The 11,458-nt window shown below is 44.9% G+C and overlaps 1 protein-coding gene across 1 annotated transcript; it reads left to right on the top strand.

Annotated features, from left to right (window-relative positions):
• Positions 1 to 3,715: 3,715 nt before the first annotated feature.
• LY6G6D (lymphocyte antigen 6 family member G6D) lies at positions 3,716 to 8,723 on the top strand. The gene is made up of 3 exons (XM_075260549.1): positions 3,716 to 3,840; positions 7,854 to 7,958; positions 8,381 to 8,723. The coding sequence occupies exons 1-3, from the start codon at positions 3,786 to 3,788 to the stop codon at positions 8,578 to 8,580; spliced, it is 360 nt and encodes a 119-aa protein (XP_075116650.1). The 5' UTR covers positions 3,716 to 3,785; the 3' UTR covers positions 8,581 to 8,723.
• The last annotated feature ends 2,735 nt before the right edge of the window (positions 8,724 to 11,458 follow it).

Genomic DNA, 11,458 nt, shown 5'->3' with positions numbered 1-11,458 from the left:
TAACTGCTATTAATATGAGGCACATGAAGTTACTAAAACACAAGTAATGCCTGACATTAATAAGTAACCCCAGTACGTACCTGTGTAGCTTTAGTTTCACTTTCCTTCTTCCTTTCTTCCTCCAGTGCAGACGGCAGGAGCTCGGCAGGGATAAGCCCCGCCTCCTCCTCTCATTGGTGGGCAGAGGACAGCAGAGAAAGGGAGGGGGGAGAGAGGGGGAACGTCCTGAAGCGCTGACAGGAGCCAGACCTGCAGCTCCTGTGTCTCAGCCATTGCTGCAGCTTCGGGGCCCCCTGTTGGTGGAAAGTATTCCACCAACAGGGGGCCCCGATCATTATACTCGGGGGTCCGAAAAGACCTCCGAGAATAATGATAGCAGCGGTAGCAGCTGTCACCGGGCCCCTAATGTCCCGGGCCCTGTGGCAGCTGCTACCGCTGCTATGGTGGTAGTTACACCACTGGTATTATAGATAGGTTCCTAGGAGCCCTGACAGGGTCATACACTATGTATTATAGATAGGTTCCTAGGAGCCCTGACAGGGTCATACACTATGTATTATAGATAGGTTGCTAGGAGCCCTGACAGTGTCATACACTGTGTATTATAGATAGGTTCCTAGGAGCCCTGACAGTGTCATACACTATGTATTATAGATAGGTTCCTAGGAGCCCTGACAGGGTCATACACTATGTATTATAGATAGGTTGCTAGGAGCCCTGACAGTGTCATACACTGTGTATTATAGATAGGTTCCTAGGAGCCCTGACAGTGTCATACACTATGTATTATAGATAGGTTCCTAGGAGCCCTGACAGTGTCATACACTATGTATTATAGATAGGTTCCTAGGAGCCCTGACAGGGTCATACACTATGTATTATAGATAGGTTGCTAGGAGCCCTGACAGTGTCATACACTGTGTATTATAGATAGGTTCCTAGGAGCCCTGACAGTGTCATACACTATGTATTATAGATAGGTTCCTAGGAGCCCTGACAGGGTCATACACTATGTATTATAGATAGGTTGCTAGGAGCCCTGACAGTGTCATACACTGTGTATTATAGATAGGTTCCTAGGAGCCCTGACAGTGTCATACACTATGTATTATAGATAGGTTCCTAGGAGCCCTGACAGTGTCATACACTATGTATTATAGATAGGTTCCTAGGAGCCCTGACAGTGTCATACACTATGTATTATAGATAGGTTCCTAGGAGCCCTGACAGTGTCATACACTATGTATTATAGATATATACAGTATAGTCCTAGGAGCCCTGACAGTGTCATACACTATGTATTATAGATATATACAGTATAGTCCTAGGAGCCCTGACAGTGTCATACACTATGTATTATAGATATATACAGTATAGTCCTAGGAGCCCTGACAGTGTCATACACTATGTTTTATGGATAGACTCCATCTTGTGCCTTATTATTCTGGCTGTCTGTATCCTGTTGATCCTTACCACTACTACACTGCTCCTGTTTGCCTCATTCTGCAAATATCTTACCATGACTGGTCGACTCCTGAGGTTCTGTTCCTTCTATTTAGTGCTCATCTCCAGCTGTTGAAGTATTGTGCTGTTTTCCTCACCAACTGGACTCCAGATCTGATAACTATTATCATGACAGATATGTTCCATGGAGCCCTGACAGTGTCATACATATAAGGTGTGGTTCAGACTAAACTTGTTCAACATGAATCTGGGACCTGAGCCACCCAAAACAAATCCTGAGATGTTTTCCCATCTCTAATGTTTTTAACCAATTTCCCTGGTGGCAAAACATGCAGTAGAATTAAGAGGTTCTGGTCTCTTAATAATTTTGGAAAGTCCTGTGCACCAGAATTGAAATCTACATCTGCCGGGGACCAGCCTAGATTTCCTGTATAACTCATCGCAACCTTCATTGATGAGGTCAGACACTGATATTGGATGAGAGGACTCGGCTCGCCATCTCTGCCCTGCTACATGCCTTGGGTAATGGGTGAGGTCAGGGCTCTGCGGACAGTCAAGTCATTCTACATCAAACTCCCACTACCATGCCATCATGAACTTCGCTTTGTGCAATGTGCAAAAAAAAAAAAAACACAAATTGAAATCCCCCATCCCACTTCCCCTCCCCCTTCCATAGATCACATATATAAGTAAGTATAAACACTTTAGGTCTCCCGCCCTCAAAAATGCCCGACACTTTGGAGTGGCCCAGAGTCTGGGGAAAAGGCTATTGCTGGACCACCAGGTCGCTGCCCTTGTGGGCACTGCATTGTGGTGGTGGTCACTGTATGGCACTGTATCCAATAGAGTAGTAGAATTTTTTGGTTTTTTACTTACCGTATATACTCGAGTATAAGCCAACCCGAATATAAGCTGAGCCCCCTAATTTTACCACAAACAACTGGGAAAACTTATTGACTCGAGTATAAGCCGAGGGGGGGAAATGCAGCAGCTACTGGAAAATTTCAAAAATTAAAATGGTCACAGTTTTGGGTGCAGTAGATGCTGGGGGAGGGGAGGGGGTGTTTTGGTTGTCTGTCTGCCCCTTCCCTGAGCTTGAGGACAGAGTTTTTTTCCCCACTTGGAATTCAGCCTGGCTGACTATAGGGGATCTGCAGTGCTCCTATTAACCCCTTCCCGACGGAACAGGAGCACTGCAGATCCCCTATATTCAGTAGACCGGGCACTGTCAGACACAGGGATATCTATCTAATGTGTATGTGTTTCATAGTAATTTTCTACTTTTGTATGTATTCTAGGGAAAGGAGGGATTTACAAGTGTTTTTTCCCACTATTTTATGGGAGATTCTATGCATTGAAATTGCAGCTGGTCATAGACCCCCCCCCCAAAAAAAAAAATAAAAATAAAAATAAAAATAAAATAAACTCAGCTTATTCTCAAGTATATGTAAATAAGGGTTATGTAAATAAAATCTTATTCCCTGTCCTGGGACTGTACACCGCACGTTTTATCCTGCTGCGTTTCTGCAACATGTGACCAGAGTATAACGAAATGCAACTATAAAATGCATGGCATATTTTTCTGCAGTGTTTTTCATTCATTTTTTCCTGTATTTTTTTCTCTGCTTTTTCCCTTCCCCTATTAAAACACTTGCAACTCTGCAGCTAGAATTACAATGTTGCATTTTTCAAAACTGCACAAGTTTTTGAAAAATCTGCTTTTCTACAATTTTTTTTTTTCTGGAATGTGTGAAATGAAATGAAACAAAATCTCATTCACTTTCCCGGGACTGTAAACTGCAATGTCTTCGCAACGTGGGGACTTTAGCCTCACAGCAGCAAAAAAATTGCTGTTAAATATTACGTGTTACTGGCTACGGACTGGGAAACTTTTTTGTTTGTTTTTGAACATTTCTTTGAATTTTTTGCTTCTTTGTTACTTTAAAAAAAATGCATCATTTTTTTTTTTTTGCTTTGATACAATGGTTCAGATTTTCAGATCGCAATATTGCCAAAACCAGAAATGGCTTATAAATGAAGGGACGTTTACCAGACAGATGGTCCTCTCTCTATATATTTTTTTACAATGATGGTTTCAAAAACTGCATCTGAAAACCTGAATGTGTAAACAGGTCGTAACTAGGAAATCAGTCTCTGAGACTTCTGAGTTTCTTTTTCCTCTAAGTTGCCCATCACTGCTCCATCCCCCATCACACACATCCCTTTCCTTCCAACCAGCGGGGTGGGGAGGGGTCTCTATTTAATCCAGACAAAGAAACACAGGCTGCAGAGCTGAAGCTGAGCCAGAACCTGGGGACGACATGAAGGTGGAAGCATTTCTAGTTGCCAGCCTCCTCCTACTGGGCTGCCATATAGGTATCGTAACCCTCTATGTATACACCTATGTGATGTATGTAACCCTCTATGTATACACCTATGTGATGTATTTTGGCACCTGCATGGGTCTTGGCAGGTGGATTCAAAGAACGAGCCTTGTATTACTGCCTGGTTTTACTGTATTATATGATGGGATGTGTATATGAAATCCAAGGAATCTCATGTCCATGATGGACATTATGTCTGGACTCTGCTCTTGCAGCTTCTAAATGGTTAACGTCCTGCAGTCCAGATTGACCGACTGCAGAAATGGCCTGTGAATACGCATAGACAATGTTATGATCACACGACATGGAGGTCAGTAGGACTGGTGTGAAACCCTACGTTGCCGTTCTAAGAGGGTGTCGGGGTAGGATTGTCAGGAATTGCAGCTGTTGTAGAATCTGATACTGCGACATGTGGGCTTGTGCTATTATGGTGGGCTCTAAAAGACGGTGGCTAGGTCTGGGAATCTTATATAGGCCAATGAATGTTTTTGTCGCTAAGGCTAACCTTAGATTTGCCATCTTGTTGTGGCGTTGGAGGTAGTGCCATCTATCGTGTCCTCCATTACATCTTATAATGCACCAACTTGTCTGGACAGGGGTTAACCAACTTAGAAGGATGGTCATGTAAGACTGGAGGTGACGTCATGATAAATGTGATATAATATCACTTTCCTAAAATCTCTGGGTATCTGTGTTAACCATTCCCTGGAGGGTGGTCCTTCTTGATAACACGTGCCCAGACTGGAGCGAGGTTTGGATGGTCCAGTGTGTCCTACATGTTATCTTATAGAAGAGAGACACGTTTCTTGGTGGCAAAGACCAGGGTTTCCAATGTGTCCACCAGCCATAGTGAGTCTTGGATACTGTCTGATGGGAGATCATTCATTAAATTTCCGCCTGACCCCACCGTACTCCCCAGTCCTTATTGTTCTTATATATAGAACATGGTCCATGTCAACTGGAAACCCCACCATCTATAGTGGTGTCCACTGGCTATGGGAGCTCCTCCCCTGGCACCATCTGATCTCTGATCCATGCCACCATCTGTAGTGTTGTCCACTGGCTATGGGAGCTCCTCTCCTGGCACCATCTCATCTCTGATCCATGCCACCATCTGTAGTGTTGTCCACTGGCTATGGGAGCTCCTCTCCTGGCACCATCTCATCTCTGATCCATGCCACCATCTGTAGTGGTGTCCACTGGCTATGGGAGCTCCTCCCCTGGCACCATCTGATCTCTGATCCATGCCACCATCTGTAGTGTTGTCCACTGGCTATGGGAGCTCCTCTCCTGGCACCATCTCATCTCTGATCCATGCTATCATCTGTAGTGGTGTCCACTGGCTATGGGAGCTCCTCTCCTGGCACCATCTCATCTCTGATCCATGCTACCATCTGTAGTGGTGTCCACTGGCTATGGGAGCTCCTCCCATGGCACCATCTCATCTCTGATCCATGCCACCATCTGTAGTGTTGTCCACTGGCTATGGGAGCTCCTCTCCTGGCACCATCTCATCTCTGATCCATGCCACCATCTGTAGTGTTGTCCACTGGCTATGGGAGCTCCTCTCCTGGCACCATCTCATCTCTGATCCATGCCACCATCTGTAGTGGTGTCCACTGGCTATGGGAGCTCCTCCCATGGCACCATCTCATCTCTGATCCATGCCACCATCTGTAGTGTTGTCCACTGGCTATGGGAGCTCCTCTCCTGGCACCATCTCATCTCTGATCCATGGCACCATCTGTAGTGGTGTCCACTGGCTATGGGAGCTCCTCCCCTGGCACCATCTCATCTCTGATCCATGCCACCATCTGTAGTGGTGTCCACTGGCTATGGGAGCTCCTCCCCTGGCACCATCTAATCTGTGATCCATGCTACCATCTGTAGTGGTGTCCACTGGCTATGGGAGCTCCTCCCCTGGCACCATCTCATCTCTGATCCATGCCACCATCTGTAGTGGTGTCCACTGGCTATGGGAGCTCCTCCCCTGGCACCATCTCATCTCTGATTCATGCCACCATCTGTAGTGGTGTCCACTGGCTATGGGAGCTCCTCTCCTGGCACCATCTCATCTCTGATCCATGCCACCATCTGTAGTGGTGTCCACTGGCTATGGGAGCTTCTTCCCTGGCACCATCTCATCTCTGATCCATGGCACCATCTGTAGTGGTGTCCACTGGCTATGGGAGCTCCTCTCCTGGCACCATCTCATCTCTGATCCATGCCACCATCTGTAGTGGTGTCCACTGGCTATGGGAGCTTCTTCCCTGGCACCATCTCATCTCTGATCCATGGCACCATCTGTAGTGGTGTCCACTGGCTATGGGAGCTCCTCCCATGGCACCATCTCATCTCTGATCCATGCCACCATCTGTAGTGGTGTCCACTGACTATGGGAGCTCCTCTCCTGGCACCATCTCATCTCTGATCCATGCCACCATCTATAGTGTTGTCCACTGGCTATGGGAGCACCTCTCCTGGCACCATCTCATCTCTGATCCATGCCACCATCTGTAGTGTTGTCCACTGGCTATGGGAGCTCCTCCCCTGGCACCATCTCCTCTCTAGTGGTCTAGTTGACCCTCATCTCAGCCTTGAATCTTGTATGACTGGGTCAATAGGAAAATCTGTTTTAGTGGTAAGGTTAGGGTTAAATCACATGTCTTCACCTACAGGAGTCAAGTGAAAGGGAAAAACCTGATGATTAGTCATAGATGACGCCATCCTGAGACTTTTTTTTTCCAGCTGGTGTTCTCTGGTACCGGTTGTGTGAAGGTTGTAGGGGTTTTGTTTGGTTTAGGAGTGGCTGTTATCGCATACTGGAAATTTTTATCTATTGATGTAGCTATAGGTTGCCATGATGTGGTTCCTGGTGTGAGGTGCTATTACGTCCTAAGAGTGTTGGCTTCTCATAGAGGGTTTTTTTTTATAAAGGCAGTTTAATGGTGGCCATATAGGTTTCCTTCAGTAGGCCTGACCAGCTAGCTAATGTGTATGAAGCCTTCTGAATCTTCCTGCCTTTCATAATGGTGGAGGTGCAGAGAGAAGAATAGGACATGTTATCTGTGATATGATCTACCATCATTCTTGAGAAAGCTCCACTGAACGTTATGTATTGGGGAATTCAGGAGAGATGGCTAAGGCTAGGTTCACATCTGCGATCGATGACCATTTGGGAATCCCATTCCCCATTCCGCAGTGGGTGGAAACTTGGCAGACCCCATTATAGTACATGGGGTCCACAGGTTTATATGGGTAGCCACTTTTTAAGCAGATTGGGTTCCACTTTTCAAGTTGCTAAGCGGATTCGAAGAATGGAAATCCCAACGTAGAGCTGGCCGAACAAGCCTTCAGTTGACCATTGTCCTGAAGGAGCCTCACAATTAGACCTCATTCAGACAGTAGTATTTTGATGTTCGTATTCTGGCCAAGGATCTCTGACTCAAGTGAACTGAATGTATCATAGGTGATTGATACTTGGTTCATGTGATTAGTTTGTCCAGTTCTTGTGACCATACTATTGATGTTGAACGTGACCATGTCGGTCATCCAAATCAGGCTTGACAAAAACCACTCTTTGTACTGTCGTATTTAGAAAAAATATGACCTCAGAATTTTTTTTTCATATGGATGCCTGAAACACTATCCAAGTTGTAGCCACAACAAATCTCCAATGGTTTTTCTTGGTGTTGGGTCTGTATGTCCATGAAGGAGACAATTGTCTTCCATTCCAGGATATAAACTGGAGTTGAGAATGCTGCAATTTTTTTCCAGACCGGTCCATATGTGAATTGCAGTGTTAGATCATAGGGTGTTCAGCTCTCTGCATCCAATCCAATCAGTTGTTTGAAAGACTGCAAAACTCCACAGGCACTCCAAGTGACCACCGTGCCCGTGTGAGCATAGCGACCCCTTCAATCACCCAAGGACAGGCCATTGATTTCACAAACTCAAATAGACTCTTGTATTGCACATCTCACGTCTTCTTGCACTTTGTTCTAGGGCATGCCATGGAGTGCTACTCATGTGACTATGGAACCTGTCTATTTCCAATGAAGACCTCGTGTAGTCCGTTACAAGTCTGTGGGACCGCGACAGCAAAAACTGGTGAGTAATCTGTGAAAGAGCTAAGCACTTCGAGTAGAACAGTGTAGAAATCTTTGCGCTGACTTCATCATGATCCAGTCTGTCTGGGATGACTTGAGAGACGGATGGATTGAAGCAAGCCTACATCCTTAGAAGATCTGCGATTAGTTCTCCAAGATGGCGGCAGTCCCAAGAAGAATTAATGGGGGTCAAAGGGAAAAGGTCACGCCTAGGGGTGGGATTTAAATTTGTAGCAGGTTGGATGTGTACATGGGGGAGGAGGAGGGGCAGTATGTCCCCTTTTGGAGCCCACCCACAGTGCCTACTGTTACCCAGGGTTTGCCTCACACATTAATGTTGCCCTAACATAATTTGTCCCCCTATATGACATGGGTTTGGTCAACCAGGCGCCCACTCTTAACTCTGTTCTTGTATTCTTGCAGGCAACATTGGCTTGAAGCAGAAGGGATGCCTGAACGCTATAGAATGCCTGACCGAATCTTCTGTCACCTATATCGGCATGACCATAACCACCACACGTTCCTGCTGTATTACCAACCTATGTAATTCAGCAGCTGCCCCCAAAGTCTCTGTGATCACTGGCATTGCCACCATGTTGGCTTTGGTACTTGCCAAATTTTAGTAACCTCGATCAATTGTATTGGTGTCCTATGTTATTTGCACTATGCGTCCTTGTTCTATATACTTGTGTTCGTATTCACCAATGCAACTATGTAATATTTTGTGGGGTGCACATCCCAAAAACTTGCTTGAATGTCTTCCACTTTTCAATTAAAACATTTTTATTTAACTTTTTTGTTAGCATTCCTTCTTCCATTTTATACAGAAAGTCATTGACCCTGATTCAGATGTCTCATCTCCTTTTTCATGGGCAAGACTTGGCCAAATTTCCAAACATAATGTCAATAGGTTATATTGGGTATATCCAGTGCTCCATCTCACGGATGTGAAGAGTGTATGGTCGAGCATGCTGACTACAGCTCCATTAACACAGGGCACCTTCATCCCAAAGTATATATAGACACTGTACAGTACAGCTTCTGTTATCCTGTACAGTGCCTACAAGTAGCATTCAACCCCCTGCCGATTTAGCAGGTTTGATAAGATGCAAATAAGTTAGAGCCTTCAAACAAGAGCAGGATTTATTAACAGATGCATAAATCTTACAAACCAAAAAGTTATGTTGCTCAGTTAAATTTTAATAAATTTTAAACATAAAAGTGTGGGCCAATTATTATTCAACCCCTAGGTGTAATATTTTGTGGAATAACCCTTGTTTGCAATTCCAGCTAATAATCGTCTTTTATAAGAGCTGATCAGGCCGGCACAGGTCTCTGGAGTTATCTTGGCCCACTCCTCCATGCAGATCTTCTCCAAGTTATCTAGGTTCTTTGGGTGTCTCATGTGGACTTTAATCTTGAGCTCCTTCCACAAGTTTTCAATTGGGTTAAGGTCAGGAGACTGACTAGGCCACTGCAACACCTTGATTTTTTCCCTCTTGAACCAGGCCTTGGTTTTCTTGGCTGTGTGCTTTGGGTCGTTGTCTTGTTGGAAGATGAAATGACGACCCATCTTAAGATCCTTGATGGAGGAGCGGAGGTTCTTGGCCAAAATCTCCAGGTAGGCCGTGCTATCCATCTTCCCATGGATGCGGACCAGATGGCCAGGCCCCTTGGCTGAGAAGCAGCCCCACAGCATGATGCTGCCACCACCATGCTTGACTGTCGGGATGGTATTCTTGGGGTCGTATGCAGTGCCATCCAGTCTCCAAACGTCACGTGTGTGGTTGGCACCAAAGATCTCGATCTTGGTCTCATCAGACCAGAGAACCTTGAACCAGTCTGTCTCAGAGTCCTCCAAGTGATCATGAGCAAACTGTAGACGAGCCTTGACATGACGCTTTGAAAGTAAAGGTACCTTACGGGCTCGTCTGGAACGGAGACCATTGCAGTGGAGTACGTTACTTATGGTATTGACTGAAACCAATGTCCCCACTGCCATGAGATCTTCCCGGAGCTCCTTCCTTGTTGTCCTTGGGTTAGCCTTGACTCTTCGGACAAGCCTGGCCTCGGCATGGGAGGAAACTTTCAAAGGCTGTCCAGGCCGTGGAAGGCTAACAGTAGTTCCATAAGCCTTCCACTTCCGGATGATGCTCCCAACAGTGGAGACAGGTAGGCCCAACTCCTTGGAAAGGGTTTTGTACTCCTTGCCAGCCTTGTGACCCTCCACCATCTTGTCTCTGATGGCCTTGGAATGCTCCTTTGTCTTTCCCATGTTGACCATGTATGAGTGCTGTTCACAAGTTTGGGGAGGGTCTTAAATAGTCAGAAAAGGCTGGAAAAAGAGATAATTAATCCAAACATGTGAAGCTCATTGTTCTTTGTGCCTGAACTACTTCTTAATACTTTAGGGGAAACAAACAGAATTCTGGTGGTTTGAGGGGTTGAATAATAAATGACCCTCTGAATAAACTTTTCACAATTTAAAAAAAAATTAAACAAAGAAATAACATTCTGCTGCAGAGCATTTCACACTTCCAGGCTGATCTACAGTCCAAATGTCACAATGCCAAGTTAATTCTGAATGTGTAAACCTGCTAAATCTGCAGGGGGTTGAATACTACTTGTAGGCACTGTATATATACACTGTACAGTACAGCTTCTGTTATCCTGTATATAGACACTGTACAGTACAGCTTCTGTTATCCTGTATATAGACACTGTACAGTACACCTTCTGTTATCCTGTATATAGACACTGTACAGTACAGCTTCTGTTATCCTGTATATAGACATTGTACAGTACACCTTCTGTTATCCTGTATATAGACACTGTACAGTACACCTTCTGTTATCCTGTATATAGACACTGTACAGTACAGCTTCTGTTATCCTGTATATAGACATTGTACAGTACACCTTCTGTTATCCTGTATATAGACACTGTACAGTACACCTTCTGTTATCCTGTATATAGACACTGTACAGTACAGCTTCTGTTATCCTGTATATAGACACTGCACAGTACAGCTTCTGTTATCCTGTATATAGACACTGTACAGTACACCTTCTGTTATCCTGTATATAGACACTGTACAGTACGCCTTCTGTTATCCTGTATATAGACACTGTACAGTACGCCTTCTGTTATCCTGTATATAGACACTGCACAGTACAGCTTCTGTTATCCTGTATATAGACACTGTACAGTACGCCTTCTGTTATCCTGTATATAGAGACTGCACAGTACAGCTTCTGTTATCCTGTATATAGAGACTGCACAGTACAGCTTATGTTATCCTGTATATAGACACTGTACAGTATGCCTTCTGTTATCCTGTATATAGACACTGTACAGTACGCCTTCTGTTATCCTGTATATAGACACTGTACAGTACAGCGTCTGTTATCCTGTATATAGAGACTGCATAGTACAGCTTATGTTATCCTGTATATAGACACTGTACAGTACAACTTCTGTTATCCTGTATATAAACACTGT

This window comes from Leptodactylus fuscus, chromosome 11, assembly GCF_031893055.1.
Source record: "Leptodactylus fuscus isolate aLepFus1 chromosome 11, aLepFus1.hap2, whole genome shotgun sequence".
Classification (NCBI taxonomy): Eukaryota; Metazoa; Chordata; class Amphibia; order Anura; family Leptodactylidae; genus Leptodactylus; species Leptodactylus fuscus.
The sequence above is the reverse complement of the archived record's forward strand: the minus strand, read 5'-3'. Positions and strand labels throughout refer to the sequence as shown.

Excerpts from the sequence above, each read along its gene's own strand:
- LY6G6D (XM_075260549.1), top strand. The coding sequence starts at position 3,786 with ATGAAGGTGGAAGCATTTCTAGTTGCCAGCCTCCTCCTACTGGGCTGC. Across the intron at positions 3,841-7,853 it reads CCTACTGGGCTGCCATATAG|GGCATGCCATGGAGTGCTAC; the intron begins GTATCGTAACCC and ends ACTTTGTTCTAG. Across the intron at positions 7,959-8,380 it reads GACCGCGACAGCAAAAACTG|GCAACATTGGCTTGAAGCAG; the intron begins GTGAGTAATCTG and ends GTATTCTTGCAG.